The sequence below is a fragment of the Musca vetustissima genome, unplaced genomic scaffold, assembly GCF_032173495.1.
Source record: "Musca vetustissima isolate MV318-11 ecotype Yass unplaced genomic scaffold, APGP_CSIRO_Mvet_v1 utg61470, whole genome shotgun sequence".
Lineage (NCBI taxonomy): Eukaryota > Metazoa > Arthropoda > Insecta > Diptera > Muscidae > Musca > Musca vetustissima.
Genome location: NW_026873244.1, coordinates 85196 through 104854, shown reverse-complemented (window position 1 = coordinate 104854; position 19659 = coordinate 85196). Strand labels below are relative to the sequence as shown.

General features: G+C 34.1%; 1 protein-coding gene across 1 annotated transcript in view; it reads right to left on the bottom strand.

Annotated features, from left to right (window-relative positions):
* LOC133323604 (uncharacterized) overlaps positions 1-19659 on the bottom strand; it is a 102837-nt gene that overhangs the window by 19436 nt on the left and 63742 nt on the right. Inside the window, exon 2 of the mRNA XM_061532523.1 lies at positions 16024-16203. Within this exon, the coding sequence (XP_061388507.1) occupies positions 16024-16203 (180 nt within the window). The remainder of the gene's footprint in view (positions 1-16023; positions 16204-19659) is intronic.

Here is a 19659-nt window from a genome sequence, read left to right as displayed (position 1 = left end):
AGCTCCTATATTTAGTTTTGTCCTATTTTATGTAAATGGTGCATAAAGTCCCTATATATCTATCGATTTGCACGAAATTTATCATAGCGTACTGAATTCAGTCTAGAATGATTTATGCTAAGCTTCGTAAAAATAGATTCAGATTTAGATATATTATATCGTGTTAATATTCGTTCGAAAAGGCGGAGTCTGTTAGGAGACATATGTATAATATACCCAAAGTGATGAAGGGTATCATATAGTCGGCCCATTCCGTCGGCACTTTCCTTAATGGTTTTCTATAGAATTTTTTTTGGATTTTTTTCCATAGAAAAAATCTTCTATATGAAGAAACACCCTCCGACTACTGACGATTTTTTTTTCTATAGAAAAAAATGTTCTCCGATAACTGACGAATTTTTGTCTATAGAATAAAATTTAATGTGGCTAGTGACGATTTTTTGTTCGTTTTTTTATGGAAAAAATGTCCTTCCGTCCGGGCAAATTCTCCTCGACCATTGACGTTTTTTTTTTCTATAGAAAAAATTTCCTCGACTACTGATAATTTTTTCTGTAAAACAATTTTCTCTCGAGACTATCCGGACTACTGTCAAATTTTTGTACAGAACTGACTTGTTTTCCTTTAAAAAATCTACGCCTTTTGAAGGCCCTGAAAAATACACGCCTTCTGTAAGTCCTTCAAAAAATATTTTTTAAAATCCATGCCATCTGTAAGTGATTGAAATAATATTGATAAAAAATCCTCGCCTTCTGCAAGTGCTTGAAAAAATATTGTTAGAAAATCCCCGCCTTCTGTAAGGTCCAGGAAAAAATATTCTAACCCCATAAACAATATACTTCGAATTGTTTTTGGGGTTACACACTTGTATTATTTTGCAAACAATTGAGATGTTCGAATTTTGTTATGTAGGGTAGCAACCCGAAGTACAATATATCGCCTTTGTGTATAAAACTTTTTAATAGACAATTCTAAATCATTCTTAGCCACACAGAGAAACAATAATGAATACCAATTTAAAATAGAAAAACAAAATAAATTTTATTGTGAAATACAAGACATTTTTATGGCCAAAGGGGGTAACCATAAATAATAATAAGAATAATACAATAAAGATATCGTATGTGTAAAAACAAATAACATGAAATATTTTCCCATTTACTAAAGATGTGTGTAGGGATGTCTATAAATAATAAAAACAACCCACACACACCCACAATAAAAATCTTTAACTTTTTTAAATACACATATGTATTTGTTCTTTAATTATGTGTTTTTCTTTCAGTTATTTACATTAAAAATTAGCACAGACAGACACACATTAACCTTCCACCTTCAACCTAGAATCGTTAACACCGTTTGCTATTTTTCTCCCTTGATGTTATTTTTTCTTTTAATTTTTCTGTCACATACAAATAATTATATAATTATTTACACATCATTTGCCCTCAGGCATTCCAAACCATAAGGGGGAAGCCTCTAACCCACAAAATCTCAAAGAAAACTCAAACACACCCATTCTACCCCGACACAAAACCATGGCATTCTTTTTTCCACACTTTGTGTCATAAGAATTATGTCAAGTATTTTGCTTTGCTGTCTCTTCTTCTCATTATTTTCTCATTCATGTACCTCATCGACCTGCTAAATGTCATCTGACAGTCACCAGGCAGAGAAGAGACAACATCACTATTTAATGCCTTTCCATGTCAGTGGTCATCAAATAGCTCATTGTTGCATGTTGCGTGTTCTAGAATCCCCTTAGAGGAATTTAGAGGCGGTTTCGGGGGTTGCCACATTTACCTTGAAATCGTATTTACATGTCGTATAAGGTTTCATTTAAATTCTGGCTTAACAATATTGTCGTGTTGTCACTTGTTTTTTCCTTTTAGGCATGTTACCATTAATAGTTCGAATGACAAAAAAAAAAAAACAATATTGAATCTATGCCAAAATGTCATTACAAAATGTTTTCGGTTTTTGTTGTTGTTTTGAAATCTAATACGGAGACACAACATTTAGTTAAGGCGTCTACATCCAATTGAACATTTGTTGTAATTGCCTAATGAAGCGTGGACAAATGTATGCAAATTACAAGGGGACTTGTTAGAAGGGGGAATATATGTATATGGCATGGGAGAGTATATAGATAGTATATATAAATAAATATAGAACAAAGTTTATATTTAGAATAAGAGGGAACAAGGTTTATTTTCGGTCTTTAATGTTCCATTGAATGCAGAATATTCGACTAACATCAATCTAAGTAGAGGACTCTGGAATCTCACAATTACATGTCATATGGTGAGGTAATGTAAGGTTTGTTGAGTGGAGAAACATTACTGGGTTTGGTCGCTTGCACCATTAACACTAGATTGCCGAAGGCGGTCATTTTGACCGCTTTTCAATTTTAAATTTGGTGATTTTTTTATAATAAACGTAATTCTATGAGGCACAAAAAGTCACCAAATTTTAGAAAAAAGTTTCATTAAATGCACAGTTGCTTTTGTACTTGAAATTGGAAAGCGGTCAAAATGACCGCCTTCGGCAATCTAGTGTTAAAGACAAGAAATCGATATGTCTTAGTGAAGATGAATGAATCGAATATTTAAATTTTTCAAGTCGCTCTATAGGCTACAATTATAAGCCCAACATTAAAACACATTACAAGGCCAACTAATTAGTAGGACTGTTTTGATAATAATCGAACAATATTCGACGAAATTTACATATTACAACGAAAATGCCCACCCTGCGGAAAAAAGATTCGGAAAATATGTCAGGATAAAAATAAAAGAGGTTTTAGCCTCTAATCTGTCAAGAGGGTGCAAATATCGCGAAATGTTGTCCTAGTTCGGAATATAGATCCGGAGAAACTTAGTGTTCCGTGGTAGTTATTTAGGGTACCATATGGTCGGTACCGTTCGACTATACAGATCCGCTCACTGGTTTTCCTAATATATATTTCAGTCTTCACAAACCATTTATACATCGGTGGAAAAATGCAGCCAAAGCGTTCAAAATTTTAAAAATGTAGTAGTGGTATCGTTTTTTATAACCTTCACCACTCGGTGGTACAGGGTATTATGTCTTTGTGCATATGTTTGTAAAAGGCAAAAGGAAACGAGATAGACACATGGTTCCTTTTGAGAATATGCATAGAATCACCTTCTGAGTCGATTTATGCATGTCCGTCCGTCTGTTGATTTTAAATTGTAAACAAAGTACAGGTCGCATTTATGATCCGATTTGGATGAAATTTGGCACAGCTCACTTATTTGACCCAAGGACGAACCCTATTGAAATTGGCAAAAATCGGTTCAGATTTAGATATAGCTTTCATACATATATTTTCTTCCGATTTAATGTAAACGGTCCCTATATATCTTTCGATTTGCACGAAAGTTGGCATAGCGTAATGAATTAGGTTTAGATTGATGTGTGCTAAGTTTCGTGAAAATCGGTTCAGATTTGGATATAGCTCCCACATATATTTTCTTCCGATTTAAGGTAAATGGTGTCACAAAGTCCATATATATCTTTCGATTTGAACGAAATTTGGTATAGCCTACTGAATTAGGTCCAGAATGATGTGTACCAAGTTTCGAGAAAATCGGTTAAGATTTAGATATAGCTCCCATATATAGTTTCGTATGATCCTATGTAAATGGTGCACCAAAGTTCATATATTCCTTTCGATTTAATTGAAATTTGGCACAGCGTACTGAATTAAGTCTAGAATGATGTGTGCTAAGTTTGGCGAAAATCGCTCCAGATTTAGATATAGCTCCCGTATATATTTTTGTTCGATTTAATGTAATTGGGGCACCAAAGTCCCTATATATCTTTCGATTTGCACTAAATTTGGCATAAAGTACTGAATTAGGTCAAGAATGTCGTGTGCCAAAATTCGAGAAAATTGCGTCAGATTTATATATAGCTCCCATATATATTGTCGTCCGATTTAAAGTAAATGGGTCTCCAAAGTCCCTATATATCTTTCGATTTGCACGAAATTTGGCACAGGACACTGAATTGGGTCCAGATTGATGTGTGCTAAGTTTCATGAAAAACGGTTCAGATTTAGATATAGCTCCAATATATATTTTCGTCCGATTTAAGGTAAATGGTGTACCAAAGTCTCTATATATACTTCGATTTGCACGAAATTTGGCATAGCGTACTGAATTAAATCTAGAACGATGTGTGTTAAATTTTGTGAAAATCGGTTCAGATTTTGATATAACTCCCATATATATTTTCGTCCGATTTTAGGTAAATAGTGCACCAACGTCGATTTGCAAAAAATTTGGCTTAGCGTACTAAATTGAGTCTAGAATGATGAGTGGTGAGTTTCGGGAAAATCGGTCGAGATATCGATGTAGCTCCCATATATATGTTCGTCCGATTTTATGTAAATGATGCACCAACGTCCATATATATCTTTCGATTTGCACGAAATTTGGCTCAGCGTACTGAATTAAGTCTAAAACGATGTGTGTTAATTTTCGTGATAATCGGTTCAGATTTAGATATAGCTCCCACATATAGATTATGTTTTTAACAACACGGCGTAGCGAATAGCGTGTATCAATTTTGCTATAAATCGTTTTCCATAAATTTTCGCCATGTTACGCAGGCGGCTCGAAATCTGCTCGAATGAAATTAAAGTTAGCATAGGTTTGAGAAAGAGGGAACATAAACATGTAATTGTTAGGATACATATGTACAATATACCCAAAGTGGTGAAGGGTATCATATAGTCGACCCAGTCCGAATTTACTACTTTCCTTACTGTTATACCAAAAACAATTTTTGATAGGAAGACTTGATACCTTGAGGGAACATTAAAAACAAATTACAGCCAATTCGATTAAAAAACAAGACCAAGCCGTCAAAAAACAGGAAAATAGGGGAACCGGGGCTACCCGGAAATTTGGAAAAATATTGATAATTTTTGGTAGAAACTCAATGAGAATTGAGTTAGAGCCAATTTGTTTGAAACACGAGCCCAAACTCCAGAAAATACCGAAATTTGGGATATTGCGTTATATGGGGAATACCCTAAACATGGGACCAATATTGATATTTTTTAGTAGAAAGACGTTATACCCAACGAAAACAGAATACAAAATTGAACCAAGATTGATTATTTTTAGTAGGAAGATTTTTCCACCGAAAATACCAAATGCCAAAAATTATCCAAGTAATTAATTTTGTAGGGCACCGTTATATTTGGGGCTAACCTAAAATTTGGACCAATATTGATAATTTTGTAACCAGTAGATAAGGTAAAACAGCGTGCCCAAAAGCGGCGAAAACCGAATATTCGGAGTTACGGTTATCTAGGGGTTACACTATATAGTGGACCAAAATCCCATTTCCAATACCAAATATTCTAGAAGCAATAACATTGTATTTGCAAAATTTCAAAGCTGTATCATCAATATTGCGGACAGACATACAAGACTAAATGGACATTTATTCTGATCAAGAATATATATACTTTATGGGGTATCAGGTAAATATTCTGAGGTATTGAAAACGGAAGGAAAAATTTAATATACACTCCACCTTTGGTAAAACAAAAAACAAATTGGCTAGGACCTTCAAATGGACGTGCCTTTTATTAACACATTTATAAGAGGAAGTTTTTAACCCAACAATATCTCGGAATGGTGTATTGCAGTCACTTCAATTGGAAAATATGCCGCAGGTCATTTAAATACCCATGAAGCTAACTCGAATATAGGGTGTATGTCAAAATGTGTACACATTTTCAAAAATTTCTGCAAATATGTTTCTTACGCAATAAGAAACTGCAGGAATGTGGGACCTTTATATGGAGGGCTGTACCATAACGCATACCCATCTCGATATAGGGCTGCGGTGAAGTTTATTTATTCACTAATGTGAATATGTGAAATGTTCTTCAAATTTTTTTTTCTCTCTCCAAGAATGTCGGACGCGGACGACTATATGATACCCTTCACCACTTTGGGTATATTCAACAGATGGAAGCCTAACAGACGTCGCATTTTCGAAGGACCATTATTATGAAATTAAACAGGTCTTTCTGCAACCTATATATTTTGGTCAGATATAGAGTTGCTTCTTACAATAGGACAAACTTATATAAATTAATTTAAACCAAAATATCTAAATGTAAACTGATTTCATCGAAACTTGTCAGATGCTAGGTTACACTTTTTTAGTATGTTTTGTGCATTCGGCCAGATTATGAGTTCTTTATTATATATAAAAACATATAGGGACCATTTACTTAAAATCGGACAAAAATATATATGGGATCTATATCTAAATCTGAACCGATTTTTACGAAATTAAAAAAGTCGGATTGGGCCGACTATATGATACCCTTCACCACTTTGTGTATATTCAACATATGTATCCTAAATGATGTCGATTTTTCGAAGGAAAATTGACATGCAAATGAACGAACTTATGTGATCTTTATCTGTATCTGAACCGACTAACATTAATACCTACACATGTCATTCTGCAACCTATGCTAATTTTTTTAACCGATTTAAAGCAAACTTGACACACGCTATTCGGTATGCTGCACTGTTTATAGTTTAATCTCAATCAGACACCCATTGATTATTTGGTGTACAATTAACACGAATAAGTCGAAATTATATATGAAAGCTATGCTATATCTATATCTGAACCGATTTCAACAAAACTTATCAGAGACTAATTTATATTAACTTCAGTACGTTGTGTCAATCGGCCTAGCTATGTATCTTTAGTGCACCATTTACCTAAAATCGGGTGAAACTATATATGTGAGCTATATCTAAATCTGAACCGATTTTCACGAAACTTAACACACATTGTTCTACAGTTAATTCAATACACTACACCAAATTTCGTGCACGTCGAAGGATATATAGGGACTTTGGTGCACCATTTACATTAAATCGGACGAAAATATATATGGGAGCTATATCTAAATCTGAACAGATTTTCACGAAACTTAGCACACATCATTCTAGATATAATTCAGTACGCTATGCCAAAATTCGTGCAAATCGAAAGATTTTCAGAGACTTTGGTGCACCATTTGCCTAAAATCGGTCGAAACTATATATGGGAGCTATATCCAAATCTGAACCGATTTTCACGGAACTTAGCATACATAATTCTACACTTAATTCAGGACGCTATGCCAAAATTCTTGTAAATCGAAAGATTTTGAGGGACTTTGGTGAACCATTTACTAAAAATCGGACGAAACTATATATGGGAGCTATATCTAAATCTGAACCGATTTTCACGAAACTTAGCACACATTCAGGACGCTATGCAAAAATTTTTGCAAATCAAATGATTTGCAGGGACTAAAGTCCGTAAATCGGAAAATATATATATATATATATATATATGGAAGCTATATCTAAATCTGAACCGATTTTTCCCAATTTCAATAGGGTTCGTCCTTGGGCCAAATAAATGAGCTGTACCAAATTTCAGCCAAATCGGTTTATAAATGGGACCTGTACTTTGTTTACAATTTAACATCAACAGACGGACGGACAGGCGGGCGGACGGACATGCATAAATCGACTCTGAAAGTGATTCTATGCATATTCTCAAAAGGAACCATGGGTCTATCTCGATTCCTTTTGCTTGCTACAAACATATGCACAAAGACATAATACCCTGTACCACAGAGTGGTGAGTGGTATACAAATATGGAGTGAAACCTATAGGGACTATATCAACACATTTTCTTGGAAGTAACTTTTAACACACCACCAATATGGAACGTCAAATTCCGATGAAAATAGCCTACAAAACAACCTTCGAAATACCGAAAGTGGACAGCACCTTTATGAGGCTATGTGAAACAGTGGACCTATGTAGTACCTCCCCCACAAAGGGTCAAAATCACGAAAATTGTTAATTTTTATATGAAACGGACTTATTGGTCCACACTTTGTGGTTCCTCACCCATAAAGTGTAAATTCAATATGAGGCGAATGGAATATCCGATTTGATGCAAATTTTGCACAACCTATTATCTTTACCAAACCTCGATCTTCTGGCACCTCCAACACAAATGGTCATAATGTTAAATTTTTATAAATGCAAAGCCAGGCGAATCGAATATCCTATATGAAGCAAACTTTGCACAACGTATTATCTCTGCTAAACCTTGATCAAGTACGAAGTTGAAACCTCCTCCACAGAGGGTCAATATTTTAAGAAACTTTTAACTTTAATTTTGAAGCTAATTGAATAACTGATTTGATCAATATTAAATCCGAAACCTCTGTGATAAACACGTATAATAAAACCTGTGTGTAATTCCGAAGACCTTCGCAAACCATAGGCTATGGGTATATATCTGTCGGCAACACCGACTGACACTTTTTTACATGTTATTTGATCAATCCTAGACTCATGTCAGTATCCTATGCCCATTTTCGTGTCAATTGGACAGACGTAGTGTCATCCATGCGTAATTTATATGAAGTCAAAATATATTATATATGGGATATAATTAAAATCTAATCCGATTTAAGGCAAGATTCGCATACATCATTTGAAACTAATGTTGGAGTACCGATATTTCGTTTCATAGACATCAAATTCTATTCCACAATTAGGGTACAGAAAAATTTTTTTTTCACTAGACCTAATACACACACTTTGTTGAGTCCAATACTTTACTATACTGTTTCCTGAAGAATTTGTCGGAAAATATGAGCAAATTATAACTCTCGATTTATTGAAAATTAAATAATTATATTTTAAATTTTATAAAAAAATCATTTATCTGAACGTAGACACAATAAAATATAACTCCAGCACCTATAAATTCTGAAAAGTCTTTTAGTGTGAGTTGTGTATGTGTCAATGTTAAGGACACTTTGGAGTGAGAGCGTGGGTGTGTAGCATCGTCACCAACAATGACATTGAGTAGCAACGACGACGATGTCTAAAATCCCCTGACGATAGGTCGTTATATTTACAAATGCAATTTAATATGACCTTTTAAGCCATCAGACGCACACACACACACCGATCCATTTAAGCAAGCACATACACACACAGCCACCACATCAACCAAACGGGTATTATCAAGCGAAGTTCAGTTCATATGACACCTATACCACATAAAATCACATTTTACCATATGCTCCGGCAGGCGGGTTTGTATCCTGATGCCCCTCGTGTTACGTTGTCTGTCTGTATTTCCTACTAACTACAACGAGCAGGTGCCTATTCGCCTATGTATGGATACATGGATGTGTGTGTGCGTGTGATTCGAATGTCTGGCCGGATTGTTGGTGTAATAAAATTCGAATTAATTAAAATTTTATGTTGCGTAAAATTGTCACCTCACAATGTGCAAATGTTGCATATTGTCAACGATTTTCGACATCATCACATCTCATCTCTCTCACAAGTTATCTCACTCGGTGATGGTGGCGGGGCAGACAGCAGCATCATCCGTTTGTAGTGCAGCTGCAATGGACAGAATATCAGCATCAACAGCAACTCCATTGATGGTAATCTGTGATGATGCCACAACACGATACACGTAAGTCATTTAGTGATAGAGAGAGAGAGAGAGGGTGAGGGGGAAAGAGACACAGCCGAAGGGGAAGAGAGCAACTAAGAGCACTTGTATGATATCAATAGCAGTGGTGATATCATCCACACATTCAATATACCAGTCGGCTTTTGCTGCAAATAATGGCATGTCCTTTATCTGTGTGTGTGTCCTTTATCTGTGTGTGTCTGTCTGTATATGTGTTTATGTGACTGTGACTATTATTGCATTTAATGTTTTTGCATTAATTTTATTCCCATATCTTTACGAATTCGATCTCGTTTTTATTCAATTGCTTATTATTTCGACGTTGTTGTTTTTATTCGTTTCAGTTTTTTCATTTTTTTCAACAAACAATTATTGAATTTCATGTTGTAAAATTAATTATATCAATCGCGTCTCCTTGTTGTTATTGCTTTATGCACTGCCTGTGTGTTTGACTGCTCTTCTCACTCGCATATGCATATCTGCTGGATATTTATTCAATTGCTATCATTGTTCTTCTTCTTTATTTTTTTTTGGAATTGAATCCGCTTAAGTGATGAAAACTTTATCGCCAGGATAAAGACATTTTTACACATTTTCAACCTTCAGATATATTTTTTTCACTCATTTTTTAACGCTGTCATTTAAAGCATTTTTTCGTTGAAGCTTATCGAAATTATTATTTCGCCGAGAAACGTTTTTTGTTGTTTTTATTATTTTAGTTGTCATGCATACAATTAATGAAAGTGTTAACAAGTCCACTTTCTGAAACAGCGAGATAGCTGCTGAGCAGGGCAAAAAAAGAAAGTGACAAGTTCAACACATCATGTCATGGTTGGTTGGTCATTGTCCATTGGAGCGTATGAATATTTATGTTAATTGGCTTACCGTGCGTATGATTGACGTGGTTAAGTATACGCCAGGCATGGTTGTCTTGACATGTTTTAATTATAACACTTCAAGTTGTGTAAACTAATAAAAAAAATTGATTGCAAGAAAGAAATATTAAAACCGGATCAATGCGAAAAAATCACTACAAAAATATAAGTAAATATTTTTGAATCAAACTGTTAATCTATACTATATGAACAATCACAATAATAGTGTATAAATATTTGAAATTCTTAATTTAAAGCGTCTTGTTTTTGAAGTTATATAGAAACAGGTAAACGAAATATGGGACTATGTGTTTGTAAATTAGGTTAGGAACTCAAAAAAGCGTATTTGAAACAAGCTATGTATTCATAATTCATTTATAGGAAATGTTAAAAAAAATGACAATTTTCGGCAGATAACCCTGAATATAAAAATGGGTCGACATCTTTCACACCATGTTCCCAGTTCTGCTGAAAAACAATAAAACCAGCAAAAAAACTGCGGCTACTGCTTTATATATGACTATTAATTAATTTTCCACGAGACCGAAATGTCAAATTTCAGCAATTTCAATTGCGAAATAATGCGACAAAAATTATATTGGAAAATCGAAGTTATTAACCCTCCTGGAAACCCAAATATTAAATTGCAGTCATTTCATTATATCGAAAATAGGACAATAACGTTAACTTTTGAGACGGTACCAAAACTATTTTTATACTATTTTTTATACCCTTCACCACACTGTGGTACAGGATATTATGTCTTAAGATATGCTCAAATATATATCATCGTCCGATTTTATATCTTATATCTTAAGATTTGCACGAATTATGGGATAGCGTACTGAATTAAGGTAGAATGATGTGTACTAAGGTTCGCGAAAATCGGTTCAGGTTTAGATATAGCTCCCATATATATTTCCGCCGATTTTATGTTAATGGAGCACCAAAGCCTTTATAAAGAGTGATTTGTTAAGAGCTTGATAACTTAAAAAAAACGCATAAAATTTGCAAAACCTCATCGGTTCTTTATTTGAAACGTTAGATTGGTCCATGACATTTACTTTTTGAAGATAATTTCATTTGAATGTTGACCGCGGCTGCGTCTTAGGTGGTCCATTCGGAAAGTCCAATTTTGGGCAACTTTTTCGAGCATTTCGGCCGGAATAGCCCGAATTTCTTCGGAAATGTTGTCTTCCAAAGCTGGAATAGTTGCTGGCTTATTTCTGTAGACTTTAGACTTGACGTAGCCCCACAAAAAATAGTCTAAAGGCGGCAAATCGCAAGATCTTGGTGGCCAATTTACCGGTCCATTTCTTGAGATGAATTGTTCTCCGAAGTTTTCCCTCAAAATGGCCATAGAATCGCGAGCTGTGTGGCATGTAGCGCAGATCGTTCGGCTTCAGTTCTTGCACGAGCTGTATTTTATACGGTTTTACACCAAGATCTTTGCGTAAAATCTTCCATGTGGTCGAATAACACAAACCCAATTGCTGCGAACGGCGACGAATCGACATTTCACGGTCTTCATCAACACTCTCAGAAACAGTCGCAATATTCTCTTCTGTACGCACTGTACGCATTCGTGTGGTTGGTTTAATGTCCAATAACGTAAACTGAGTGCGAAACTTGGTCACAATCGCATTAATTGTTTGCTCACTTGGTCGATTATGTAGACCATAAATCGGACGTAAAGCGCGAAACACATTTCGAACCGAACACTGATTTTGGTAATAAAATTCAATGATTTGCAAGCGTTGCTCGTTAGTAAGTCTATTCATGATGAAATGTCAAAGCATACTGAGCATCTTTCTCTTTGACACCATGTCTGAAATCCCACGTGATCTGTCAAATACTAATCCATGAAAATCCTAACCTCAAAAAAATCACCCTTTATATCGTTCGATTTATACGAATGTCCCTATAAAATTTCAAGTGAAAATCTCAATAACACTTGTAGATATAGCCGATTTATTGTGCCAGCATCAAACTTTAAACGCATTTTCTCCAAACAGCGTTTTTGTGCTCGATAACTCAAAAGCTGACAATCCGATCGATTCCAAACTGTTTCTCTGTGAGTGTATAGCTATCGAATGAACTGGGATAAATATAATCGGTCAAGATTGGTGTAGCGGGGGTGTAGCGTCCCTTTAATAGATTAGTCCCATTGTATTCAAACGACTCTAAATCTGCCCGAATACAATTTATTATAGGTTGCAGAAACGCATCTGCATGGATCGATGTTGATCGGTTCACTTATAGATAAAGATCACATATTTAAGTTCGTTCAATCAATGTTCCTTCGAGGGAACATTGACATGAAAGTGTTAGGATACAACTGTAGGCTATACCCAATGTGGTGAAGGGTATCATATAGTCGGCCCAGTCCGACTTTACGATGTTCCTTACTGATTTAATTTAGAGATTTGTTATGATCAAAAATACAAACTGAATTAAATTTGCAATATACTCCCCACCTTATGGTGGAAGTTGAGAATGTATCAATCAATGTTGTCGACAGATATATACCATCCATTTTGCAGGTAGGAGGTAGGAGTCCATTTGTTGGCGGGTTAAGCATACTCCTCTATACTTAAATTGTAATATTTTTTGGGGAATGTATTAGAAAAAAGGACCACATAGATATTGGGAAGGTACCAGATTTAATGTTGGTTTGGTAAAACAATAAAACGGGCAATTGATGGACTAAGTCGGATACTCTTTGATCTTCATACGAAATCACAAACTTGACTCTTTGTGGGAGAGGCATAAGAAGAAGTAAAAATATTACGATGTCAAAGCGTGGATCAAATACCATACTCATTCATACGATATTTAGAAATGTTCAAAATTTTGGCCTCATGTGAATAAGGCACCAGAAGGAGTGGACCGATAAATAGAAATAGACCGATAAACGAACTCTTATGATATTCAAAATTCCAGAAAGAGTAGATCGACATCCCCCATTTTCAATTTATATTCTGCAAAAATTGGATCAAATCCTTTACTTTCATAGTAGTTATCGTGAACACCAGACAAGTAAACAGACCAAAGGGTAGACATTTCTAAATCGCTTTAAAATTGTTTGTAAAAAATTTTGTTCAATGATAATTGTGGTCAAAACCCACTCTTTAGTCGTAACAAGGTATGTAGCCGTGAGGCGGAGGTGATATGACAAAAAAAAAAAAAACAATACAGTGAGCGGAGCGGTATAGTCGGACGGACCGACCATATGATAACCCACACAACTAACTCTGAACTTTAACTTTATCCGGATTTATATTCCGAGCCAGGGCAATATTTTATCATATTTGCAACCTGTTAACCGATCAGAGGTCAGCAGCTCTTCTATTTCGTCGGCGTGAACCCCACAAGTTTGGGTTCATTTGACCCGCTAAATATTGATCGACCATTATTAAAACAGCCCTGTATTAAACTTATGATGTTCGGTTTATGATTGTGACAACAATAATGTTTAGGTCGTTCCCTGTAAATATTTACGTTTTACTCCCCTATATAAATACATACAGCCGTATAATTGACATCAATTTAAAGGTCAGCCACTCCTATTGGATATACTGTCAATTTCTCCGGCCTATATTCTTCAGTAGGAAATATATATGCCATAGAATGTATTTTTTTCAATTTTTCACGCTAAATATGGGCCGATTGTAATGAAAAGAGCCATGACTGGTCATTGGTCAAATACCTTTCCCCATGTAAAATTTTACATGTTCGTAATGTTTGGGTCATAATTGTGGCCTCTAGAGCGTTCAGAAAACAGATAAAATATTTTTTTGTTCCTTACATCCCCTAAATATTAACGGATCATTACCAAAAACAAGATAGGTCTTATTTGGCCAGAAGCGATCGTACATGCAAAATTTTGTGAAGATTAGTCCATAACATAACAGTGGCCTCTATAGCGTTTACAAATTAGAATGGACGGACACACATGATAAGATCGACTCCGCTAGTCGAGATATGACCATCGGTATACTAACAGGGGCTAGGACCAATATTTCGCGGCGTTGCTGACTTTTGGGGCCACACAAAGCTATAATTTTAATGTTTTTGTCCCGAAATGGCTCTAATTTGGCAATCAGAATGAAAAAAGTCTTCCCTGAAAATGTTCACTGCAGATTCAGGATTTTACATGGCTTCCGAACAAAAACCTCGAATATGATTTGCACAAACAAACAACCTACTAGGAGACAATTTATAATGGCATAATATCCATCTGTCCTTTTTTAAGATTTTTTTTAGGAAATGCAACCCTAATAACGATTTTTTGGATTCGATTTAGAAATAAGCCAAAAATGGTTCGACTTGTTGGTTTTTATATCCTCTATCACAGTATTTTATTTGCAACTCCTCTAAATAATACGGACAAAATAATAATACTGCTTATACATCTACGACAGTATGCTGTTATCACACTAACTTCCGAACTTAAGGGAACCCCCCCCATTCTCGATTTTTTATTTTTAAGATTTTAAATGGGCTGGTAAATGAATACCAATGCTTGTAAAGGTTTGTAACTTGGCACATATATATTTGAAGATTTAAAAAGGAAGAAAAATAATTTACCAAAATTTGTTGTTGTTGTTTTGTTGTTGTTTTTTGGGTTTAAAGAAAAGTCCATATTTTCGATGGCGGGCATGATAACTCCACGCTGGAACATCGGAATCCGAAAATTCCAACTGTGTTAGAAAGAGGACATGTCTGGCTCTCGTATGAACTAGGATTATTGACTTCGCACAACAATTAACAAAATGGCGGAACTTTGATTTTTTTTTTGGGAAATCGCCTATTTTTTACCACAAACTAAGTTAAAAAATAAGGAAGATCTTCACCGATTGACTTTATCCTAGTTCATACGAGAGCTACACACTCCCTGAGAAACGTGTCAAAATTTGAAACCGATTGGATTATTAGTTTTTGAGTTATCGTGCCCGCCATTCGTTGTGAGAAAAACGCGTTTAAAGTTTGAAAAGCCCTTTAGCCGTCACTTGATGCTGACATAATAAATCGGCTATATCTTCAAGAGTTCTTGAGATTTTCACTTGAAATTTTGTAGGAACATTCTAGAATTAGAGTAGATACGAATTAAATAAAAAAATTTTTGACACCGAGAATGGGGGGGTCCCCTTAAACCCTAATATGAAAATAAACCTATATTCGGTATTTCCTTGAAAAAATAGTCGGAGTTCGGTCAAGGAGCTAAATCTCATTCGTTGCCATGAGGTATTTCGAATTGTTCCAAATATTATATTTAGAATTCATATCAAATTTTTCGAAACGATTATGTAATCTTTATGGCATCTGTCTAGTTTACCGATACCGCTCGTTGTTCATTACATCGGCTGTTTTGATGGTTATATGCCATTTTACCATCCAAAGTGACTAGATTTTAAAATTTACAACGTGACTGTAAATCGGCAGTTTGCATTTTTCACAGGACATTATCAAAACAAATTAAGCATAGTCTATATACAAAGGTTATTGGATACTTTCACAAAAAATATTTCTGCAAAAAGTTTTTTACATAAAATATAATTGAAATAACTTACCATCAAATGAATCAAAGAATCCGAAATTCAAAATAGAGGGATTTGGTTGCAGGAAAGGATAACCCGAAGCGGTATCAATGACACCCTTAAAATCCTTAAAGTCACCATCATCATCGTCGGCCTTAGTTGAGACACGGCGGGGATAGCCAATCACTTCAGCATCATCACTTGGATTGCGTGCTAGAAAAATAAAACAACAATTTTTTAATCTTTAATTTTATGTTCTTAATTAAAATATCAAAATTATAATAAATAAAAAATGTGAATATTTTAAATTTATTACAACATTGCCTAAACTTAATCGAGCCTTTCAATATTAAATTTTAATTTTGAAAACCAAAAAAACAATTTTCATTTTTTCCAAGTCGTCTCAAATGATTAATCATTTGAATGATTAATGAAAACCGGTGGGCAACAAAACTTTTGACGGCCACCGTCTTTCCTTTTTGTCTGAAAGGATAACAAAGCTGTTACTCACATTTTTTTGTGCCAACCACAAAATATAGCTTTGCAACACATTAGGCGTCTGACCATTAGCGCAAAATTCCATTGGAAAAACAGATTTAAGATTTTCACAAAAGATTTCAGTTTCAAAGAATTTCGTGGTAAATGGATTCAGCAGGATGGAATTTTTCTCCAACAATAATTTAAAATTCCAAAGCCATTCTATTTCTGTTTGTTTTTCTAATTTTGACAAATGAACATTTCCCGCAAGGAGTTTACAAAGAACAAAAAAGTGTTAAGACAATTCTAGGATAATATTTTTGTTATTGTGCACCATCATAACTGAGAGACAGGTGTTAATGTTTAATGAGTTGATTGTTTTCTGCAACAACAACGAAAAATTCTAATTAAAATTGTATTGTTTTACACTCAGCTGGCTCAGGATATTTTATGTGGTAATTGTTCCGTTTTGCGAGTCCTTTCTTTTACACGCACATCCACACACAATAAGAGAAGACGCCCAAAGGCTTTACTGTTACCGAGCAAATCCTTTTGATTAATTTTTGTATTAAAATTTGCATAATAAATATTTTAATGTAATTTGGCTGTGCAACAATTACACCGAGCAACAGCAGCCAGTATTTGGGTAATTAAAAATATGAATACAGGAACGAGGTTTTATGGTACCCTCCAATTCATTTTCCAAGGACCATCCAACACAAGGCGTGGATTTGTTGAAAGAATAATTTTTCAAGAACCTACACAAGGACCTACACCTACAAAAAGAATATTTTTCAAGGACCTAAACAAGGTGTGGATTTTTTATTTTTCCAAAGACCTGTAGGCCGATAAGATTGCTGTTTTTTAAGAATATTTTTCCAAGGACCATTGTCCAAAAAGCGTGGATTTTTAAATAATATGTTTCAAAGGACCTTCATATCAATAAGCGTGGATTTTTAGAGAATATTTTTCCAAGGAACATTAAGTCTCACAGACGTGGATTTTTAAAGAATATTATTTCCAAGGACCTTCATATCAATAAGCGTGGATTTTTAAAGAATATTATTTCCAAGGACCTTCATATCAATAAGCGTGGATATTTAAAAAATATTATTTCCAAGGACCTTCATATCAATAAGCGTGGATATTTAAAAAATATTTTTTCCAAGGACCTTAAAGAATATTTTTCCAAGGACATTCATATCAATAAGCGTAGATTTTAAAAAAATATTTTTTCCAAGGACCTTAAAGAATATTTTTCCAAGGACCTTCATATCAATAAGCGCGGATTTTTAAAGAATATTTTTTCCAAGGAATATTTTTTCCAAGCGTGGATTTTTAAAGAATATTTTTTCCAAGGACCTTCATATCAATAAGCGTGGATTTTTAAATAAAATTTTTCCAAGGACCTTCATATCAATAAGCGTGGATTTTTAAATAAAATTTTTCCAAGGACCTTCATATCAATAAGCGTGGATTTTTAAATAAAATTTTTCCAAGGACCTTCATATCAATAAGCGTGGATTTTTAAATAAAATTTTTCCAAGGACCTTCATATCAATAAGCGTGGATTTTTAAATAAAATTTTTCCAAGGACCTTCATATCAATAAGCGTGGATTTTTAAATAAAATTTTTCCAAGGACCTTCATATCAATAAGCGTGGATTTTTAAATAAAATTTTTCCAAGGACCTTCATATCAATAAGCGTGGATTTTTAAATAAAATTTTTCCAAGGACCTTCATATCAATAAGCGTGGATTTTTAAATAAAATTTTTCCAAGGACCTTCATATCAATAAGCGTGGATTTTTAAATAAAATTTTTCCAAGGACCTTCATATCAATAAGCGTGGATTTTTAAATAAAATTTTTCCAAGGACCTTCATATCAATAAGCGTGGATTTTTAAATAAAATTTTTCCAAGGACCTTCATATCAATAAGCGTGGATTTTTAAATAAAATTTTTCCAAACCTTCATATTGGATTTTTAAATAAAATTTTTCCAAGGACCTTCATATCAATAAGCGTGGATTTTTAAATAAAATTTTTCCAAGGACCTTCATATCAATAAGCGTGGATTTTTAAATAAAATTTTTCCAAGGACCTTCATATCAATAAGCGTGGATTTTTAAATAAAATTTTTCCAAGGACCTTCATATCAATAAGCGTGGATTTTTAAATAAAATTTTTCCAAGGACCTTCATATCAATAAGCGTGGATTTTTAAATAAAATTTTTCCAAGGACCTTCATATCAATAAGCGTGGATTTTTAAATAAAATTTTTCCAAGGACCTTCATATCAATAAGCGTGGATTTTTAAATAAAATTTTTCCAAGGACCTTCATATCAATAAGCGTGGATTTTTAAATAAAATTTTTCCAAGGACCTTCATATCAATAAGCGTGGATTTTTAAATAAAATTTTTCCAAGGACCTTCATATCAATAAGCGTGGATTTTTAAATAAAATTTTTCCAAGGACCTTCATATCAATAAGCGTGGATTTTTAAATAAAATTTTTCCAAGGACCTTCATATCAATAAGCGTGGATTTTTAAATAAAATTTTTCCAAGGACCTTCATATCAATAAGCGTGGATTTTTAAATAAAATTTTTCCAAGGACCTTCATATCAATAAGCGTGGATTTTTAAATAAAATTTTTCCAAGGACCTTCATATCAATAAGCGTGGATTTTTAAATAAAATTTTTCCAAGGACCTTCATATCAATAAGCGTGGATTTTTAAATAAAATTATAAAAATAATAATAATAAAATAAAAGGACCTGTAGACCAAAAAGGAGAGGATTTTTAATGAATATTTTCCAGGACAATGTCTTCTTTTAAATATTTGGTTATGTAGAGTATCTCCAATGTTTTACTGTTATTAACATTACTTGAGGTTACAGCAACAATATTACCCCCAACTAATTTTCATAATTCTTTGGAAATTGTAATCCTTTGTATTCCTCCATACACCACTATACACCAACACACCTTTGTGGTGGCGCCACATTGTCTCAGCATTTGATAAATTAAGACAACATCGTTCAGGGTGGCAGGGCCGGTATGTAACAAAATCTGCAATGCCACTGAAACCTGTAGCTACCTAGCGGTCTCCTCTAATTTATTTTAGTGGCAAATGGTTTAGTTCCATTTATGTGTCTGTGTGTGATTTCCTTTGGTTTTGCAACTCAT